This window comes from Pan paniscus, chromosome 7 (assembly GCF_029289425.2).
Source record: "Pan paniscus chromosome 7, NHGRI_mPanPan1-v2.0_pri, whole genome shotgun sequence".
NCBI classification, from domain to species: Eukaryota; Metazoa; Chordata; class Mammalia; order Primates; family Hominidae; genus Pan; species Pan paniscus.
The window spans coordinates 117,350,170-117,373,573 of NC_073256.2; the positions used below are offsets into that span (position 1 = coordinate 117,350,170).

The window sequence follows — 23,404 nt, forward strand, 5'->3', positions numbered from 1 at the left end:
ATTAGATCATGGAAATAACGAACCCAATATTGTATCTCTGATCCCTTTCTAGGCTAGTTCACTTGACTCTATTACACTCCTAATCCTGGCTAAATATATGAATGATGACAAAGGAATTTTGGGATCAGAAAAAAAAAATCCATCACCATTATTGGTGGGATCTCAGAGTTCTTTCACTAATTTCATCAATTTCAAAAATGAGAAAATTTCCACATATGTCATGTCATTCGACAAAAGGTCAAATTTAGAATAATCCTCATCTTGATGGGTACCAAAAAATAGAAAGCTTGAATAAGGGCCAGGCACAATGGCTGATACCTGTAATCTCAGTACTTTAGGAGGCCAAAGCAGGCAGGCAGATCACTTTAGGTCACGAGTTTGAGACCAGCCTGGCCAACATGGCAAAATCCCATCTCTACTAAAAATAGAAAAATTAGCTGGGCGTGGTGGCACATGCCTGTAATTCCAGCTGCTGCAGAGGCTGAGGCATGAGAATCACTTGAACCCAGGAGACGGAGCCTGCAGTGAGCTAGGATCATGCCACTTCAGCCTGGGCAACAGAGTGAGACCTTGTCTCAAAAAAGAAAAAAAAAAAGAATGAATAAGACCTACTATTTGATAGCACAATAGGATGACTATAGTCAATAATAACTTAATTGTACATTTAAAAATAACTTAAGGTATAACTGTATTGTTTGTAACTCAAAGGATAAATGCTTGAGTGAATGGATACCCCATTCTCCATGATGTGCTTATTTCACACTACATGCCTGTATCAGAACATCTCATGTACCCCATAAATATATACATGTACTATGTAGCCACAAAAATTTAAAAAATTAATAAATAAAAAATAAAAAGATAGAAAAATCCTCATTACAATGAAGGGAAACCATATACAGTGAAATTTGGCTCCCAGATCTAACCAGTTTCTGTTAACTAGGGAGAATATTAATAGGAAAAAAATATATTGAATACTTCAGTTTATATTAGATAAATATGTTATAAGGTTCCAAGATTCTGGGTAAAACTACAATGTTTCATTTATAAATCTGTTAATAAAAATTATAAAATATAATTTCAATATCTCAATGAAATATAAAAAGGACACATTCCAGAAATAGTAATTAAAATACCAGTCTAGAGAAATATAAAAGAAAGAAACAGTAGAAAAGAGAAAAAATAAAGCACACTGGTATTTTAACTTAGCCAATGCTGAAAGTATCAACATTATGTAACCACTTAAAAGAACAATGTGGAGGTTGCTACAATCAAAATGTACTCCATCTTTAAAAAGTTACCCATACAGATTTCAGATAATCATGTTTGTCAGTTTTTATTGACATGAGTAAAATCTGTTATAGCAGCAAATCACTTTTATAATATGTTGAATCAAAAATAGTAGCTTAGAAAAATGTTTTCAGTGAGAAATATATGGTTATGTCCCTCACCTTGAAGAATGAGTCTCAAGAAACTGACGGAAATGTTCAAACTCCAGTTTGTTGTTAAGCAGATCACTAAACTTAAAATGCTTGTATTCTGCAGGAACATTATCCCAATATTCTGTTCGTTTAGAGACGTTAGAGAGTGATAAAATGCCAGTTCCAATTTCACAAGTGGTGTCCTAGTGAAATAGCACTTTTCAGCAAAAATCTCTTAAACACAACAGATTGTTTACAATTTTAAGTAGAGAAACTGAAAGAAAAATCAACCATTAGGCCAAAGCCATTTAATAATTCAATGGCAGAGTGGGTAAAGACTTTAGAATCTGGTAAAGAATCTGGTTCAGATTCTAACATATCAAATTCTGTTCTGTTTATTTTCATTCCATTCCCTTCTTTTCATAAATATTTAGTAAATATTTACTATACAAAGCACTTGCTTGTAAATTATTAACTTTGATATATTTTTCTAAGTATAGAAGTAAAATGTCTTTTGTAATAAGAAAATAAAAATCATATATAATACTACCATTCAAAGATAACCACCATTAACATTTTAAAATATATCCTTCCAGTCTTACTTATATATATACATGTAGTTTATAAAAAATGAAGAAAAGTATAAAAATAAAAATTAAAAATAAAAACAAAAATAAAAAGTGAAGATTAGATACTATGATGGTTGCATAGTTCAGCAGATTGAATTCATGAAGAGATTTACAATGTCTGATGTAGTTTCAAAATATAAAGATAGGATTATGCACCTATTTTTATAGTTTTGTGACCTGGTTCTTTTTCTTAACAATGTATCATAAACATAAGACATTCTTTTATAACATAATTTTTTAAAGTTATAGAGTAATACAAGCTACTTATCTAATAATACATCCTTCAAATATAATATTAAAATATAATATAAATATAATCGCCTTCATATAAAAGTTAATTTTTAGGTAATTTTATGACCTCTGATGTTTTGTGAACAGTTTACAAGCATGAAAGGGCAAAGGGGAAAAGAGTCTTATTCTTTGTAAGGCCCTTCCTTATATAATTCCTTACATAACTAATTCATCTCCCTATTTGTTTTTGTAAAGGATCCATGAGATAAGCTACCAATGTTTTAAAAATTAATTTTCCTTATGTAGAAGGATTGTGGATAGTGTTATAAAGTTTAGTTCATAGAGTTTACAATACAACCTTATATCTTGCTACCTTTATGGATGTTTATGTATCCTTTGCAAGCTAGTAGTAGTGTATCAAATAGAGAACTTCTGGATAAGAATAAAAATTTCAGATATGTACAAAGAAGAAAGTTTTAAAAAAAATCACCTGAAACCTTACCACTCAGAGTTAACTATCTTTAATATTTTGGTGAGTGTCTTTTCAGATATTTCTTTTTATACTTATGGATACATGCAGAAATACATATATAATTTTACATAAACAGGATCGATCATACCATACCAGTGTTTCTGTTCCAAAAATTTTAATATATCTTAAACACTTTCCAGGTCAATTAACTGTCATTTTTATGTAGATGCACAAATTTAATTTTATGGCTTTAAGGATTTATTATGTTTACTTAGCCAATCCAAAAGATTCAACTTTATGAATCAAAATAACACTTTAATATCCTAATCAATCCTATCATCTTTTTACCGTCTTCCTCAGTTCCTTCCCATACTTTTTCTTCATTGTTTTCCCTATTGCTGTCACGCAACAGTTTCTTTTCTGTTTAGAAAATTTAATTTAACTGTTTTGTAACCTGACAACAAATAGAAAGAGCAGCTGCCATATAGAAAATAACTGATAACATTCAAAGGAATATAACACAGTTGAAGGCTCCAATGTCTGGTCTTAGCTAAGGCAAATGAGTGGCCTGGCTCCCTACCAAATACCTCATCTGCTTTGTTTTTCTGGCTCCCTTGTCAAATATGTCAATAAAATGTAACACCTGTCAAATGCAGCATGCTAGGCAAAGGAACAGCAGAAAAATGAAACTGCCTATATGGTCTCGTCACTCTACAATCTCCCCCTGCCCCATACATAAAGTGGTAACCCTCTCCAGGATAAAAAGTTTGTTTTTCTAAGTAGAAAGTTGCCTTACCTCAGCTTTCTTGGAAAATGTCTCTTTATGCAAAGCCTGTAGCTTTCTGAAGTATGTGGAGTCTAACTGTCGAGTTTCTTCCACCAGCTCCACCTAAAAAAAATAAATAAAGCTTGTGACATCAAGAGAATGTACAATTTGCTAGTAACAGTGGGCTGAAAAACAAATGCAGTTGCCAATAAAGGAAATTATTTCCAAAGCAAAAGCAGGAAGATAACATAGTTTAAAAGATTAGCTACAGCAGGGTCACACTTCAAAAGGATGCAATAAAAAATGCATACATTTCTATGTAATGATACAGTGCCACCAAAGATCACTCCTCCTTTCTGGAGGAATGTAAACTTACAAACGATGCAAATATATTAGTCACATTTCCAGCTTCTATTCAATATAACTTGATAATAGTCATGAAAGCAGATGCCACTAGCTTTAGGAACCAAATAATTCACAGAACAAGAAATGACCAGACTCCATGTTGTTATTAGTATGTGAGCAAAGGCTTTAATGCTGTAGTAAGAGAGGAGACCATCAATCATCAAATAAAACCTCATAGCAGGTCTCTGTCTTCAGAGTTTGTAATGTACTACTTCATATAGTCAGGAGAACAAGACCATTTTCTATTTCTCTATTGCAGGGGAAAATCAGCTTGGCTGAAGAGCTGCCTGAGAACTTTCTTTATTTAATAGCTAGCTTTGATAGTCTGCTGGGTTATTCTTTTTTGGGAAAGAGTCTACAGAATACAGTCAGCTGATCTTTTAGATAAGTCCTCATACTTCCAGAAGGAAGTTTCTGGAACTAAGAGAGATTTATTTTTCCTCCTACTAAAAACTGTACAATTTGTTTCATCCATTTTATAAGAATCATGACTAATGCCGAAACTTTTTGGTTTAGGGAAGTTAGTTATAATTCCAAATCTTTTTTTTTTTAAAACCATTGCATCCTCTATGGCATACACTATATTTAAAATAATGACTGGAGAGAATTTTTTAAAACTTCATCTGATATCCAAATTTCCCTACTGTAATAAATGCATTTTTATAATAAAAAGGATACTAGGCTAATTTTTCAGGACAAAGAGAAATCTAATTATTTTGGTCATTGAATTTAGTAAATCATAATAGTTGTTTCAGTCACGATCCAATAAGGTAACTCTATCCAAGGTGTTTTGGTATTAATTTTGTATGACGATCTAAGAAGTTGTTGAGGAGATGTGAACAAAGAATAACAATGCAAAGGCAGCAGAGTTCCGCCTGAAATGACCTCAGGTACACAGTACATGCATTAACTTAATATAAACGTATACGTAGATGGTTTTAATTTGTGATTCAAAGTAAATATTTAAATAAATTGCCTCCACCCGTTAATAAAATAGTGAAAATATTCAAGCATTGAGGCTTAAAATGACCTCTTTCAGGATGACAAAAGACGTGCTGAAACTTGTATTCAGTCAAGCAGTCTGACCTGATGAACATCTGGGGGTACTTTAAAATAGAAGTACCGAAGTCAGAGGATCTGCTTTCCACAATACATATGAAACGTTTATGTTTTCCATAGGTGTAATATTAACTGAAACTCATCTAGCATAAAATGAAATAGGCTTTTCTGTTAATCAAAATTCAGGCCACTGCTGAAAACTAGCAAAAAGGGCATATTTACTTATTCACAGGAAACCAAAACTCAGATTTCTCTACTCTGACATACTTGTACGGAGAGCAAAAAATGACATAAAGTCTTTCGTTAGACAATAAGAAAACCGGCAAAAAAAAAAAAGAAAAAAAAAATCAAGTGATGCCACTGCACTCCAGCCTGGGTGACAGAGCGAGACTCTGACTCAAAAAAAAAAAAAAAAAAAAAATTCAAGTGGGTAAATACTTTCCCTGCCCAAATTTTGAGGCTACCCAAATCTTAACTCTAAATCTTAGGGCCACGTGAGACCTTTTTCAGTTTTTCTCTTGCAAGTTAACAATGCTGCTTATCATCAGCAGTAAACCTAACAATTTTTTATTTTTATTTTTATTTTATTTTTTATTTTTTAATTTTTTTTTTTAGACCGAGTTTTGCTCTTGGCATCCAGGCTGGAGTGCGATGGTGCGATCTTGGCTCACTGCAACCTCTACCTCCCAGGTTCAAGCAATTCTCCTGCCTCAGACTCCCAAGTAGCTGGGATTACAGGCGCCCACCACCACGCCTGGCTAATTTTTGTATTTTTAGTACAGATGGGTTTTCACCACGTTGGCTAGGCTGGTCTTGAACTCCTGACCTCAGGTGATCCACCCGCCTCGGCCTCCCAAAGTGCTGGGATAACAGGCGTGAGTATTGTAGTAAACCTGAATGGTTTCATACTTAATTTATCGGGAGCACGGTACCTTTTTATAAGCGATTTGGTCCGATTTTACCATCTTTGTCCATGGCTCAAGAAGGAGGAGAAGGATATATTCCTCTGCTGTGTCAAAAAGGTCTTCAAATGGTGGCTGTATTTTCATATAAATTTCCTTTTTCTTTTCCTGTTGGAGTCCAATGTCAAGAGTGGCAGAAGGAGCAACGTATGTGGCAAAAAGACACTGAAGGAGAAGAGGGAAGAAGGGAGAAGATGTTAAGAGAAGCCACAATGGTTAGCAGACACCTCAACATAGGCATTTTTTAAAAACTAAGAGAAGGCAAATAAGCCCATGTGATATTTTTCTTGAAAATATGGGTAAAACTACTTAACACGAAGCAATGCATCTATTCGAAAGACTTTGTTTTTCCTTTTGTTTTCCAATTTCTTCATCAGTAATCAGTCAATTTTTCTCAGATTACAAAAATCTGAGGAAGCACTAAATATTATTATGGTAAATTTGAGTTTATGTGCCTCTTTTTTTTCCTTTATGTTCACAACATTTCTAAAACACTTGTGTTACTTTCCAAAGTGGCTTGAAATACTTTTTTTTGGAAACAAGTGGCAAGAATACACTAGGACTAAAAAGCTGGCTATTAGTCTTCTGGAGACCCAACAGACTACCCGCCCTACCAAATTGAGCTGCAGAGTTCTTAAGACTGTTGCTAATTACCCCTTTCTGCCATTAAGTCTTTCCATCTGGTATCCAATGCTGTGGAAGACATAAAGAAAAGCATAAGAGCGAATGGAGGCCAGGTGCAGTGGCTCATGCCTGCAATCCCAGCACTTTGGGAGGCCAAGGCGGGTGGATCACTTGAGGTCAGGAGTTCAAGATGAGCCTGGCCAATATGGTGAACCCCCATCTCTACTAAAAATACAAAAATTAGCCAGGCGTGATGGTGCACACCTGTAATCACAGCTACTTAGGAGGTTGAGGCAGAAGTAATTGCTTGAACCCGGGCGGCAGAGATTGCGGTGGCCCAAGATCAAGATCATGCCACTGCACTCCAGCCTGGGTGACAAAGCGAGACTCCACCTCAAAAAAAAAAAAAAAAAAAAAAGAGTGAATGGAAAGATATACATAGAACCTCCAGCAAACCTGCCACAAATATCTGTTCCATTCTACTAATTGTCATGTCTCTCAATAATAGTTACGTATATCTGAGAAGCAATTTAATAACATTTTGTTTAAAAAATGTTTGCATACTGGATATGTCATGCCCTGACATTTTAAATCAAGTTTTACTAAAAATCTCTAGTTAACTTATACTTTATTTCAATTTTATTTCATATACTTAGAATTTGAAACTGATAATATCTAGATCAACTCAGAATAGACAGATACAGACATAAATTTGTACCAAACAGCAAGTAATAGTCTTATTTAAAATAATCTTTTAAAAGACTTAAAGGGTCCATGTTAACAACAGAAGCATTTACTGAGTACTCCGTCTACTGCATCTTAGACACCTGGCTAGGTGCTATGTATGCAAAGATTAATGAACAAGAGTCAATGCCTATTCTGAAGAAGCCAATTTGGTGGTGACATAGAGATGAATATCAATGGTTATAATACAGGACGGTAAGTGCTATAAGAGAGGTATGTATTATAAATAAGATCTTTAATGATTCTTTTAAGCTCATCTCCCATTAATTATCTTTCAAATTTTACATTCAAATACAAAGTTTCTATAATTTCCCTAATTCTTGCTATTTTGCCATTTCATACCATTGCACATATTGTTCCTTCCATCTCGGATGTCTACACTACCCCACATATCTTGTCTGCTTGATACACTAATTTAGAGTTTAAAACCAACATGAGGCCAGGCACAGTGGCTCACACCTGTAATCCCAGCACTTTGGGAGGCCGAGGCGGGCAGATCACGAGGTCAAGAGATCGAGACCATCCTGGCCAACATGGTGAAACCCCATCTCTACCAAAAATACACAAATTAGCTGGACACGGTGGTGGGCGCCTGTAGTCCCAGCTACTCAGGAGGCTGAGGCATGAAAATTGCTTGAACCCAGGAGGCGGAGGTTGCAGTGAGCCAAGATCGTGCCACTGCACTGCAGCCTGGCAACAGAGTGAGACTCCGTCTAAAAAAATAAAAAACCAACATGGATTTCCCCTCCTCTAGGAAGCTTTCACTCACATTCTCCCCCAACAATCACAATTTCTGCTGCTATGCCTGTCACTCTATAATGCAGTTACGTATTTATGTGTCTTCTCTTCTAGACTGAGATCCTTGAGGGCAAAGACTGTAGCTTATTCACTGGTGTATCTCCAATTCCTAGAACTGTTCTTGGCAGACAGTAGATGCCATAAACATTTATTAAATTTTCCAAATCCCTAGAAAAGACTCATTTATGTATTGGACTAGGGAAGGAAAGAATTCTAGAAACTCTTCAGAGGGAAGATAATTCTTTTTTTTTTTTTTTTTAAAGAGATGGGGTCTTGCTATGTTGCTCAGGCTAATCTCGAACTCCTGGGCTCAAGCAATCTGCCCACCTTGACATCCCAAAGAGCTGGAATTAACAGGTGTGAGCCACCATGCCTGGCCTCCAGAAGATAACTGTTAAGCTGAATCTCTAAAGGTAAGTTGGAGTCAATAATCACACAATAGAGGAGGGTTGATGAAAGATGGCCCAAGCAGAAGCAAAACACAGGTCAATGCATGGAGGCCTATGGGAGCTTTAAAACCTATGGAGAGATTTTAGGCTTCAAGTAGGTAACACTGGCTAAAGGAAAGAGGTGAATAAGAGAAGATACTTTAAAGGGAGGCAGAGACCAGAGCATGAATATGATCTTTTATCCTTTGTTAAGGAATTTGAATTTTTACTTAAAGATATAATGGGGAATCTTTGAAGGATTTTAACTGAGGAGTGACGTCATTGGATGTGATAGTTTGAGTAAGATCAATATTTGAGGCAGTTTGGAAGTTATTTCAATAGCTAGACAAGAAATTATATGCCACCTTCACCTCTTGCTTGCTTTTTTGCAGTAGCCTCTTAACTGGTCTTCCCAGACTCCTCTTGGCTTTCTTACAGTCTATTCTTACCACAGCAGACAGAAAAATCCTTTTGTGCAGCAGTCCTCTGCTCAAACTCTCTAGCAGCTTCCCATCTCACACATAATAAAAGTCAAAATCCTTATAATTACCTATAAATGGAGTTTTTGGAAGTCTCGCAATGATGAGGAGACAAGGATTATAGTTCAGGACCTGTCAGTGGGGAAGTCCCTGTAAACATCCTAAGCTCTCAAAACACCCTGAGAGCAGGAATGGACTAGATATTGACTCCAGCCTCGAGTTTTTAATGTGCCAAAAGAAAATAACTGCCAACATATAATTCTATGTCTAGCAAAAACACCCTTCCAAAATAAAAACAAAATAAAGATGTTATAAATCAACAGACAAAAAAAGAGACTTCATCACCAGCAGACCTGTACTAAATGAAATATTAAATGGAGGCTCTAGACAAAAGCAGGATGGACTCGAAAACAATGGAAAGTACAAATATGTGGGTAAATATCAATAAATACTTATTGCAAAATAAAATGATAATAACGAATAAAGTCAGAAGAAATAGTAAAAGAGCCTGAGAAATAGAAGTCAGAGAGATAAGAGGTAAACCAAGTCAGAGTAATGCTACAGAAGCCAAATGAAGAGTTAGCTTAAAGACAGGAGACAGCAATAAACGGTGTTAATAATATATATTATATATATATATATATATATATATATGTAAAGACATTAAAGCAACAAAAGAATCAAAGGTGCTGGTTAAAGTGCAATTGAAATGCTCTACTGTGAGGTCCATGACACGTAGGAAAGCAAATGAGGTCAAAATCAGGGTAGTGATACAGTAATTTGCAGGGTAGAGTATCAAAGAACCAGTGATTAAGATAAGGGAGAAGGGCATGTAGAGTAGTTAAAAGGGAATACTAAAGTTCAGAATATAATAGGCATTCAATAGATATTTGCTGAGTATATAAATGAGAGATGAGTGGCTTAAAGCGCAACAGTGATTTGAAAGGGAAATTTCACAGGTCAAGAATTTAAAGTTGGCAGGGTGTGGTAGCTCATTCCTGTAGTTTCAACATTTTGGGAGGCCAAGGTGGGAGAATCACTTGAGGCCAGGAGTTCGAGATTACAGTGAAATATGATGGTACCACCGTACTCCAGACTGGGTGACAAGAGTGAGGAGAGAGACAAAGAGGGAGAGACAGTGAGAGAGAGAGAAAGAAAAGAAAGAAACAGAGAGAGAGAGAGAGAGAGTTTTTGAAAGTAAACTAAAATAATGTCTTAGGTAAATTACGAAACTAAAGATTAAAATTATCAAATTAACAACATTTAAAAATGTAGGATTTGCTCCAATAATTCCAAATTCACTTCAAGGAAAAGAAAATTTAACAGCCTAAATTACTTACATTAAAAATCAGTAGTCAGGCTAAATTAGGGCAGAAATACTTTTTTTGAAATATGCTTTTTTCTTTTGCCATTCAAAACTATAGTTTAAAAAGATCTGATGTGCTACATATCAAATTCTCATATGTTGAGCATTCTGGTTAGTAAAAGAAAAGTTCTCATACAGAAATCAGGATAACGCCTTTGATTTTTTGTTTTTTTTTTTTTGAGACGGAGTCAGTCTCGCTTTATCACCCAGGCTGGAGTGCAGTGGCGTGATCTCAGCTCACCGCAAGCTCCGCCTCTTGGGTTCATGCCATTCTCCTGCTTCAGCCTCCCGAGTAGCTGGGACTACAGGTGTCCACCACCACACCCAGCTAATTTTTTGTATTTTTAGTAGAGATGGGGTTTCACCATGTTAGCCAGGATGGTCTCAAAATCCTGACCTCGTGATCCGCCCGCCTCGGCCTCCCAAAGTGCTTGGATTACAGGCGTAAGCCATCGCGCCTGGCCTGATTTCTTTTTTTAAATGAGAACAGAGAAGAGGGTAAAGTAGGAAAGAAGTTGAAATGGTGGCTAGGATAACAATGACAGCTGTTAGGATTGTCAGCCTTTGGTGGATGCCTACATCTATTTCCCTTCTCTTTTACTCTCAGTCTTGCCTTTACTCTTTCTGTTTTAAGATTTAGTGCTACTCTCAGTTCCATGAGATTATCTACATGTGATTTAGATAGTCTACTACTATATATATACTATGGTGGACACTTCATGATGCCCTGTTGAAGCTAAGTTTCTGTATATGATTGTATCCAATTGCCTTGGGCTTTTTACCTTCTTAAATTTTGCTTCATGATTTTCTTCAAAATAAGTTTCTTTTTATTTTACCACTTACCATATTAGTAGAACAACTTCCTCTCTCTGACCATACTTTTCATCTATTTGTATCTCCTCACCAAGCTTTTCTTCACCTTCAGCACAATCTGAAGGTTATTCTTGTCCTCTAAATAAATCATGCACCAGCTGCTTTATCTTACTTTCTTACACAATTGGGACTGAGAACTATCCATTATTTCAACTATACTCTTACCAACATCCCTGATTCCTCCCCACTGTATCCTCAGGTTCCTACTAAAAACATAATGACTGACTCCATTATAAATAGACTTCAAAAAAAACTTAGCTGCAATCAAAAAGTTTGTTACATTTTTGCTTATTTCTAATCAATGCCATTTCCCATTTTAAAACTGCCATCCTCTTTAATGCTCCCAACTGTATTCTTACACTTCTTCACTTTCAGTAGACTTTATCTTCCACATAACTGGGAAAAACCAATGGTATAAACACCCTCAACTTTCCTCTCAAGAGCTCTCTTTTAAATCTTTTTGTTTCTCTGATGTCTCAAAGACATCTTTCCAATGCTAAGCCATTCAGGTGTGCTCGACCATGTTCCTCCAGAGCCTGTAACACCAATTATTTTCTTAGTGCCTTGTTTCTTTAATCTACCTCTCCACTGATTCCATTTCCTTCTTTATGCTACAAAGTTGTTGAAATCTAGTGCCTCTCTCATTCTAAAATGTTTTTCCTGACTCTGTTTTGCCACCTACTTCTTACACTACTTCTCTCTTCCCTCTCTCTACAAGTCTCCATAGTCACTCCTCAATCTATGGAAGTCTGGCTTCCATGCCAATGACAATGAACTCAAAGATCACTAAAAACCACATAATCGCCAATTCAATAGCTTCTTTCCTTAATCTTCATTCAACCTGATCCCTTATGCAGCTTTAATACTGCTTATTATCTCCTCTCTCCTTGACTCTCTTTCCTCTGACTTCGCCAACCCTTTCTCTTGATTCTATGCCAATTTCCACTTCTTCTCAGGCTCTTTGCTGATTCCTTTTCCTCCATTCCTCCCTTAAAAGATGACACTCAGTAAAGTTCTATGCTCAACTACACCTTCTCAGATCATGCCCCTACAGTTTCTCACATGAGCCAAGCACTCCCTCACAGGATTTTTGTACTCTGCACTCTATCCCTTCTATGCTCTCTACCCTCATCTTCTTTTCCCCTTTCACTGAGCTTCTATTCATCCTAAAGACTCAGCTTCCTTGGCTCCTGAAGTCTGGCTTAAGAATCCATCCTGTGTGTTCCCATGGACCCTGTACTTTTATGTTTTTCCCATTGGACCCTACATTCTACAAAGACAGAGACTGGGTCTACTTTGTTTATTACTGTATCCCTAGCATCTGGCATAATGTGAAATTTAGAATGAGTGGATGAATGGAAGACTTCATCTAGCCCCAAAAATTTAACAATCAATGTGGAAGAACTCCATATATTAATACTAATAGTTTTAGACCTGATTTCTTCCCTGAACTCAAAACCTTTGCTTCTAGCAGCCTACTTTGTTATAGCTACATGAATATCTTCCAGACTCTCAATGACTCAATAATATAGCAAATTATCCTTTCCTAACTTCTAAAGCCTCTCCCTTCCTCCTGTGTTTCCAGTTTTCTTTTCTTTTCTTTTCTTTCTTTCTTTCTTCTTGAGATGGAGTCTTGCTTTGTCGCCCAGGCTGGAGTGCAGTGGCATGATCTCAACTCACTGCAACCTCTGCCTGCCAGGTTCAAGCGATTCTTGTGCGTCAGCCTCCTGAGTAGCTGGGACCACAGGCACTCACCACCACGCCAGGCTAATTTTTGTATTTTTAGTAGAGACAGGGTTTCACCATGTCAGCCAGGCTGGTCTTGAGCTCCTGATCTCAAGTAATCTGCCTGCCTTGGCCTCCCAAAGTTCTGGGATTACAAGTGTGAGCCACCATGCCTGGCCTCCAGTTTTCATTAATAATATACCATTCATAGTATAATTTTTGACTCTTCCCTGCACTCCCCTTTTTTATTCTCAAATGCAAATCCTATGAATTTAATCTCTCCAATGAAACAAGGAGAAACTAACAAAAACAAATATCAGGAGGAAATAAGTAGCATAACTTCCATCTCAAGAAACATCATAAAACTCAGTTTTCTGACCAAGCAAGGCCAGACCTTTCCCAGGTTACTGTCTGCTACCTTTCTTCCTGACCTCACACTCATATTTTGCTCTAGCCACGGGGATTCATGCATATTATTTAGCTACAGAGTCTGCAGTCTCTAGGAGCTATATAATTGGGACAGTCATGTGTCCCTACTCTGGTCTAAGCCTACTGTCTTGGCATAATTATTAATAGTTTCATTCTGAAAAGTATCTGGGTTTAGATGATAAATTATATGGTTCCTCTATATTGAATTGTCATCGGTTAGATAAATTCTGAAGTTTCTCTAAAACAAGACTCCTAGAAACACTTGACACATATTTAAAGCTGAAAATAACGCAAAGAAAAGCAGATGTTAGGTGATAAGAAACAGACATTTGTCTAATTCTCAATCATATTAATTGAATAGCTATACTCGAATGCCAACATCTCAAACCAAGAATATACAATTTAGAACTTGGGTTGACGCTTCATAGACTTCCCCGTTAAAAATAAATAAACTAGAGAGCAGAGGGGAGGAAAAAAGAAATGAACTAAACGATTGCACCTAAACGTAGGTATTAATTTGCCCTTCCACTTTTTTTTTTCTTTTGCTTCCTCACCACGTTTATTGAATTATTGTCACCCAAACAATTTCTCTTTGTTCAAGAATATCAACCCCATCTGACAACCAGCATAATCCTTAAGAATAATACACTCTCCTGCTGGGTGTGGTGACTCACACCTGTAACCCCAGCACTTTGGGAGGCTGAGGCAGGCAGATCACGAGGTCAGGAGATCGAGACCATCCTGGCTAACATGGTGAAACCCTGTCTCTACTAAAAATACAAAAAATTAGCCGGGCGTGGTGGCGGGCGCCTGCAGTCCCAGCTGCTCAGGAGGCTGAGGTAGGAGAATGGCGTGAACCCGGGAGGCGGAGCTTGCAGTGAGCCAAGATCGGGCCACTGCATTCCAGCCTGGGCGACAGAGCAAGACTCCGTCTCAAAAAAATAAGTAAATTAATAATAATATACCTAATGTTAAATGACAAGTTACTGGGTTCAGCACACCAACATGGCACATGTATACATATGTAACTAACCTGCAACTTGTGCACATGTACCCTAAAACTTAAAGTATAATTTAAATAAATAAATAAATATTAATAATAATAATACACTCTCCCTACATCCCTGATTCCTTACCAGTCTTTTTTTTTTTTTTTTTTTTTTAAACAGGGGCTTCCTCTGTCACCCACGCTGAAGGACAGTGGTGTGATCTCGGCTCACTGAAACCTCTGCCTCCTGGGCTCAAGCAATCCTCTTGTCAACTTTCATCACCATGCTCCACTAATTTTTAAAAAAATATTTTGTAGAGACAAGGTCTCATTATATTGCCCAGGCTGGTCTCAAACTCCTAGGCTCAAGTGATCCTTCCCTCTTGGCTTCTTGGCCTCCCAAAGTACTGGGATTACAAGCATGAGCCACCATGCCCAGTCCTTTATTGAAAAATCACAGAACTGGAAGCATTAAAAAGGGGCTTGTGAGGTCATCCAATCCATGGCATCCCAAGCCTACATTACACACATTTGTTGTCTTTTGTTGAAGTTGTCTCTGCTGTTCCTCACCTCCCCAGGATGGTAGGGACACAGGTGGTTAAGGGAGTAAGGATGAGAAAACTGAATTCAGTTTGTCAATCCTTTATTAGCCCATACAATAAAATTATAGTACATTTAAACTGAATTATGGAACTAAAATCTGAAGATGTCTTTCTAATAATCCAAGGCAATCTGTAAGTGGATAACTAACAACTGAGTATATATATATATATAGCAAATACAAGATATTGTAATTGTATATTTAAAACAAAAGTTTAAAAAGCTAAACAACACACTTAAAATCTTTATAAAGATGATAAAATCATTTTAAGTTGATATAAATTGACTTTAAGATGAAACGTAAAGATTATACTATATGATATATAAATAATATAGTCTGATTATGGGTTAGAAACATTGTTTAAATATCCAAATCATTTGCTTTTTTACTGGCCGCCCAGTTCTTCCTTTCTAGCCACAGAGTAAATAACAATGTAGCTCATGTTAGAGAAGAAAATGCTCCCTTCATATTCCAGTCAGCTACTCTGATTCACATTCAAGCAGAGATTCACTCACACACAGCTGTGGCCAACATGAGTCCAATTTAAACATTAACCTATGATGCTTTAACAACCCAGCAGGAAAGTTTTTGAGAAGGGATACAAGCACTGCCTGTCTGTGATCAAACTGCCTGGCACTGCACACAACATGGCTCTAAGCCTCATCTCTCCTGGAGACACTCAAAGGTTATGTAATCAGGAAATGCACAATGTGCTGCTTGCCCCGCACCTCTCTACACCTGTGCCTGTGACTCACTTTCTTGGCATCTGTATCAAAAAAAAAAAAAAAAAAAAAGTAATGCCTGCCCCTAAAAAATCTTTTACAGTACTGAAATTCTGGGAGTTAATTTTCTAGCCTAACTGAACTGTCAATATTACTCGAGAGTTAACAAGACTAGCAAGAAAAAAGATGTAGGATGGATACCATGAGACAGAAGGAAGAGCTGAATTGGAGAGCAGAAAAAAGAATGGAGAAAAAAATTAGAATAAATGAAGACACACACACACACACAAAAGAGGGCAGGGGAAGAAAATCTACATTTTGATTAATGTTTTGCTTTCTAAATAGCGTTAAAATGAAGAACAATGTTTAATTTATTTTTAATACATATTAATTTGCTGACATTGTTGGGGGAAAAGTGAACAAATATTCCTGTTTGCATCTTCAAGGAAATCTCAGCTGCTTCATTAATTAGAGACAATATCCTCTATATAATACCTGCATTGTACTATTAATACACATGAGATAGCTCAAACGATTTAAAATACGACATTTCCCATTGCAATTTATATTTTTCCAACACTATGATATTTTTCATGCAAGATTTCCGCACCACTTAATAGTTTCCAAAATCATTTTGAAATTGTGTGTTTATAAGCATATTCTTGGATAGAAGTGAATCCCCATCTCCTTTCAAATGTATCATAATGCATGCCAGAATTACTTTTCCCACATTAATGTTTTCTTATTGAATGATAAGGTCTAGATAAACATACCTGAGAAATGAAAATTGTGTGTTTATTGAATTTATTGTTTTTAACAATGTCAAAAGCAAAAAAAAAAAAAAAAAAAGGAAATGTTTTCCACAACTGTCTGTACTATTTGGATTTCTCTTTGTATCAAAGGCTAAATGATGACAGCTATGGGATTAGATTCCAATTAGCATACTGTAGAAGCACCCAGCAAAGTATTCTCACTGTGCCAAAGGTGAGCACAGGCTTTGGGAAGGCATCTTTTCCATAAGTAGGGGCCATTTGATGAGCTACAGCTTGACACTTATCTGCGTTCCAATGAAAACAAGAACAATTTCTCTGCAGCCTTAAAAGGCAAAGTCAGAAATAATACCAAATGTTGTAACACATGTGTTGATTTGTTATGTTACATTTCAGCTGTTAGTTATGTTAATGGAACAGTTTCACATACTTCGTTTTGATGTATTTATTTTAATGATCATGTGTATGTATCTTGCTATGATTGCCTGGTAACACTGATTACCTGATGTTCTGCTGTCACCACCAGGCCAGGACTGGAAGTAAGAAAGTGAAATGTAAAACTTTGGAACTGTATGACTTAAAATGAGTCCCTCAGTACATAAAGAATAAAATGTATTCAAAACCTATGTATTGTGAGATCTTAATACTAGTTGACAGCACATCTCGTAGAGCGTATCACCAGATTAACTAAAATTGATGACATTTTAAAAGTAGACTTCCAATATCGTATTCCAGAGATTAGGAGAAAACATTCATGCTTCAGCATTTTGTATCACTAATAAGTCCCTTTTTTTTAGACCCATTACTCGACTACAAAAGTAAAAGAGGGAATTCTAATCATGTAATTAGTAAGGCAGCAGAAGGCATTTTAATATGTATCTTTCACATTCTTCTCACAATTTTCCAAGATGCTCACCAAGACAGTATAAGAACTATAAAATCATCTGCTGTTGCAAAAAAAGTACTTTTTTTTTTTTTTTTAGATGGAGTTTCACTCTTGTTGCCCAGGCTGGAGTGCAATGGTGCAATCTCGGCTCACCGCAACCTCCGCCTCCCAGGTTCAAGCGATTCTCCTGCCTCAGCCTCCTGAGTAGCTGGAATTACAGGCACCTGCCACCATGCCCAGCTAATTTTGTATTTTTAGTAGCAATGAAGTTTCTCCATGTTGGTCAGGCTGGTCTCTAACTCCCGACCTCAGGTGATCCACCCGCCTCGGCCTCCCAAAGTGCTGGGATTACAGGCGTGAGCCACCACGCCCGGCCGCAATTTTCTTCTCCTTACCATCAGGTAGCACTAAGGTTCTGCCTGATGGACTGACAGGGTGGTATTAGCAAACACCTAGCCAGCCCCTAGGAAAAAGAGATATTCCACAAAAGCCATGGCACTGTTTCATACACTCTAAAGACAAAAGAAGAAAAAGCCTTTGGCTACTGAAATATACAAAGCTTTTTCATAAGCTCCTTCATGAAGTTCACAGTAAACTGTGCAGGACCTGGTGATTCTGGAGGAGAGATTATATGCCTTCTTTGGTAAGTGTAAGTGAGTGGTTCATAAGCACTCTCCAAAAGGTGGAAGAAATTTTTTAAAGGTGAAGAGTCAGGATCTCCAGCTGTAACATTAGAGAAAAAATGGAGAGGATTCACAGTGATGCTTTTCTTGTTATTACTTCTCTTCCTCCCTTATAAGCAATGGTTTACAGCAGCCAGCTTGTACCAGCTCACAAGAGCCGATTCATAAACATTCAGGAATTTTGTGAGTCAGTTGTTAAACTCTGTCATTACCAAAAATTAAGTCACATAAACTTACAATTAAAGAAATTATGATTCAAGTCCAAAGGCCTCAGGAAAAAAAGAAGTTATATTAAAAACAAAAATAATGACTACTCAAAACTCATTACTTCCTGTTGATTTTACTGTTTTGCGATTAATATTACCCATGGTCTTGAGGTGTATCTGTATGGGGGAAATATTATATGATGGGGTGCTACTGCACATCTCTTCCCAACTCTGCATTCAGTGACGTCATTTTGGCAGCTTGAAATCATCCATGGTGAGAGTATACCCAGAGATCAGCAAATGCTACAAATCAGGGCTGCTTTTTCCCCTAGAGATCTGGTTGTTAAACATTTCTCATCATAGCACTGATTATAAGGCAAATATACTTCTCTTCCTATCATGATCACTAAAGAAAGAGAAATAAAGTAGGAAAAAACAAATGACACCAGCTACTTCAAATATTTACTGGCAGCAAAGCTACATACCAGTATATACCAAGTCACACCAGAATATGCCAATTTATAACAGTTTACTTACATACTCTGTTTAACAGACATCCATTTAAAAAAATATACAGTAAAGGCCCTGTTAATAGTTAGAGTAAAGCTGAACCAGAAGAGGAGGGTCAACAGCTTTTCTTTAAAATTGTTTGTTTACATTCTGAATAGTCCTTATTTAGAAAAGGTCAAAACTAAGCTTCAAATATTAAATTTATCCTCAGTCTAATAAATTAATCAGAAGAGGTAAGAGTTTAGTGGGGAAAATCTTATTAGCTTGGCCTGATGAGAAAGTACAAGGAACATATTTGAAGAAGAAACATTAAAGCATTATGAGAAATAGAAATGGTACTAATGGATCTTGATTCAGTGTCTGGACCCCAAAGAGACCAAAATCACTTCACAGATCATCTTAAACACAACAGAACAGATGTCCACTAAACTGTAACAACAACAAAAAAACCATATTGCTGTACGTGATGGCAAATAGCAAAGTAACATGGGATCTGCTCAACTGGGCTCAATAACTCTATGCTTGGACTTTATATAAAACAATGAGATGAACTGTGCTCCAAGAAGCTAAGGGTGGAAAAAAAAAAAAAGAGTCCCCAGAGGTGTTTATAAAAGAAATATAAATGCTGTGATACAGGATACTTTCAGAAATCACAAAATATTTACTTCAGCAAAAAGAGAAGTCTATTTTCATAACCATTCACAGCTCTAGCAGGCATAGAACATTATTATCTGAGTTCATATGCGGCACAAAAAGAAAATAACAAGCAAGTTCAAGCAATCCAATCTTTTTTTCTGCAAAAGGAGGAAAAAATGATGATTTTTAATGACCTCTCATATCCCACTAGGAGCTCAAAAACATTACTGAGGAGCTATGCCGAGGGCGAATAAATTACAGATGGAGCTTTTCACAGATGGATTTTCATGTGAAGGACCTTGGGTTTTTCAAATAGGAATCTTAAAGATGGGATCTAGGGATTGCAACATCTTGATACCAAGAGGCAAACTACTGCAGAGATCAACACAAGATGGACTTGTACGAAAAAAGATAATGATGACAAACTAGAATTTTTGCCAATTGCTCAGACCCTACTAAAGAGAATTCAAAGCAAATAAGAGCCTAAGAAAATGCCAATAGGATAAAACAGTAAAACAATTTGAATCATTTGGGACAGAGTAAAAAATCAGAAGGGGAAAATAGAACGTGTTAAGAAAAGATGAGAACAAACCAGGGACAAAAAAGGCTAGGTTTTTAAGATAGATTTGGGTCATTGCTTAAGACATTTTAAGTAAAATCAATTGAGTGCATGATGAAATAAAATAAACAAGCACACAGAAAAAAAAAGTTATTACTATGCAGTTTAAGGCAATCTAAGGAACAAATAAAGGTTTTATTTTATAAATTTTTGGATTTTTTAAAAAACCTTTAACTGACAAAAGCAAGATATATATTTAAACTAATGGAATTATTTAACTTCTATTAATAATTTCTTGGAAATCAGTGAACAAAAAAATTCAATTTAATTAATTAATTTATTTATTTATTTATTTATTTTTAAATAGGGTCTCACTATGTTACCCAGGTTGGAGTGCAGTGGCACAGTCTCAGCTGACTGCAACCTCCTAGGCTCAAGCCTAGCCTCCCGAGTAGCTGGGACTACAGGTGCACACCACCAAACCAGGCTAATTTTTGTATTTTTTTTGTAGAGATAGGGTTTTGTTATGCCGCCCAGGCTGGTCTCGAACTCCTAGGCTCAAGTGATCTACCTGCCTCGGCCTCCCAAAATGCTGAGATAAATAATTCAATTTTAAAAACATGATTATATTAAAATTTCTGGCTTGGGAAAAAAACCAAACCTGTTTCACCAGTATGATAATCTATGCTAACAAAGCACACAGGACTGATACATGAAACCAGAGTATCAAGTGATTGCTGTACAATGAAAAATGAGAAAATCAACCATCATTAAGGTTGTAGGTCTATGTTTACCAGCACACCATCTTGGAAAACAAGTTTACATAGTCAGAATAAGTGAAGGTAACTGTGTGAACCCTATGAATATTCTCTCCATCAAGATCTTTCAGGCTGACTAGATACAAGGAGCAGACAGCTTAGGACAGTACTTCAAGGGCATGTCAAGGTCTGCCTCTGAGACACTACACCTTCTGGGATGCCACTGCCAAACAATGTCTCTTCATGAGTGAAACATTCCTTCTTTTTCTGTTTTTCTAAGAGCTAGGGTCTCACTCTGTTGCCAATGCCAGACTGCAGCTGGAATACACTGGTGCACTCATAGCTCACTGCAGCCTCCAATTCCTGGGCTCAAGTGATCTTCCTGTTTCAGCCTCCCAAGTAGCTGGGACTACAAGCACAGGCCACCACACCTGGCTAATTTTTTAAATTTTTTGTAGAAATAGGGCCTCACCACGTTGTTCATGCTGATGTTGAACTCCTGGGGTCAAGTGATCTTCCCAGCTCAGCCTCCCAAATGCTGGGATTATAGGTGCGAGCCACTGTGCCTGGCCTGGAAAATTCTTTCTTTACATGTGCTGGCATCTTCATTACAAATCTTGCAGGCCTATGAAGCCTTTTTGTCTCTAGTCAGCTGCTCATATCTGTTCTGATTTATTACACATTCATTTCCTAGTTCAAATTTCAAAAAGCAACCATATTTTTAGGTTCCTTGGGTGAAGTGGGAGGGGACAGGGAGATTTCATTGCTGCTCCAATGCAATTTATTAAGAGCTCCCTTTTTTTTGTTGTTTTTTGTTTTTTTCCAAGAAAGAGTCTTGCTTTGTCGCCCAGGCTGGAGTGCAGTGGCGCAATCTTGGCTCACTGCAACCTCCACCACCCAGGTTCAAGCAATTTTCCTGCCTCAGCCCGCTGAGTAGCTGGGATTATAGGCGAGCGCCACCACGCCCGGCTAATTTTTGTATTTTTAGTAGAGATGGGTTTCACTATGTTGGCCAGGCTGGTCTCGAACTCCTGACCTCGTGATCCACCCACCTTGGCCTTCCAAAGTGCTGGGATTACAGGTGTGAGCCACCAAGCCCAGCCAAGAGCAAACTGGAAAGACAGAATGTTGATCATTGCTGAAGCTTAGTGAAGGTATATGGGGGCTCATTAAACTGTTTTCACATAAAATTTTTCTTAAAAAAATAAAAACACTCGGCTGGCTGTCATTTCCAAATAATCAATGACTATCTTTCATTAGGTTTATAATACGTTGCTACAAATATAAACATGCCAATGAGTTCATGAATTTTTTCAATACCTATCACAGCACCTTTTATATGGCACCTTCAGTCCTGAGCATACAAGGTAAACAGAGCAGACTGTCTTCATGGACCTACAGTCTCACGGAGAAAAAAAATATTAAAGGTGATGTTTGACATTTAATGTTCATAAAGATAGTTTAAGATATTAAAGTGAAAGATTAAACAAGGTGATAAACAGATGCTCTTTTTTCTAGAGATAATAATAAGAAAGCAATGGCTTAGAAGTTAAGAGTATAGGGTCTGGAGTCAGAATACTTGGTACTAATTCCAAGTTCACCAATTGCTAAATGGATGGCATTAGGAAAGCATTCAACTTCCCTAAGTCTCAGTTTCCAAATCTGTAAAATAAAGATACCAATCTACCTCTTAGGATTGTCTAGAATTAAATAAAATTATCCATATAAAGTTATTACCACAGAACCTAACAGAAACATTAACGAAACGTCAGGTATAATAGATAATGGTGTTTCAGAGAAGTTCAGTTGTTGGCCTTTCTGGAAACAAGAGGATTAAAAGAGGATCTATAATTAAATAAATAAATAAATAAATAAATAAGGATCTTTGGAGATCCTTTTTTGGTCTATAATCCTACAGTATTCAAAAATCTTAAGACTCTATGCATAACTGGTGTAAACATCAGGAAGTGGGGAAATGAGTGGGTAGCTACAAGCCAGAAAGCTGGCTGCTGTGCTTGTTCTTCCTGAACCCACTTTACTAGCAAACATGACAAAATGCGATGCAACACGAGAACCCTGCTGATTCTGTGCTCAGTGATTCACAGTGTTCAGGAATCCAAGCCTGACCGCTAATTGGGACACCATCTCTCTGGTAACAAAAACAAATAATGTAACAAAGCCTGAATAGTAATTGCCCAGCACTCCAGAAACAACCTAATTGTGAAGACACCAAAATTTACCATAAAGCTATAAAGAGGTACATGATTTTCCACATTCAATCACCAGCCAACCTCACCCCTCACCCATGTCCATTCATCTTTTAGAAAACAGAGCTTGATTCTTAATGCTGCTGCTGAATAGAGAAATAATGAGCTCTGTTAGTACACCTGAAAATACACCATCAGCCTAGAGAAGGAGAACTTAGCTCGTGACGCTTTAATGAAAATGTCAGGACCACCCTGAAGTATTTAGGTCCTGTAAATGCCAAGTAAAGAGAGGAGCTAAACAATTAAGGTAATGGATGACAGTGAGCAAAGGAAAAATAAAGCTGATTATCAGAGAAAAATCTTCAACATTGCCCCTCTTATGCCATAAAGTTTTTTCAAAGGAATTTGTGATTACACCCAAGGTTCTGGGTGTTACCTCAGACTTCATTGGAAAACACTGTAAGAAC

General features: G+C 36.9%; 1 protein-coding gene and 1 non-coding gene across 9 annotated transcripts in view; one reads left to right on the forward strand and one right to left on the reverse strand.

The window, feature by feature from the left end:
* Positions 1-23,404, reverse strand: part of RGS22 (regulator of G protein signaling 22) — a 146,719-nt gene that overhangs the window by 41,552 nt on the left and 81,763 nt on the right. For all 8 annotated transcript variants that reach the window (XM_055116778.2, XM_055116777.2, XM_055116781.2 and 5 more), the window contains 3 exons: positions 5,916-6,110; positions 3,550-3,642; positions 1,452-1,624 (listed from right to left, as the gene is read on the reverse strand). In XM_055116778.2, coding sequence (XP_054972753.1) covers positions 1,452-1,624; positions 3,550-3,642; positions 5,916-6,110 — 461 coding nt within the window. The remainder of the gene's footprint in view (positions 1-1,451; positions 1,625-3,549; positions 3,643-5,915; positions 6,111-23,404) is intronic.
* LOC112440770 (small nucleolar RNA SNORD77) lies at positions 2,113-2,179 on the forward strand. Its single transcript, XR_003028783.1, has one exon. It is a non-coding gene; the product is annotated as a small nucleolar RNA SNORD77 (small nucleolar RNA).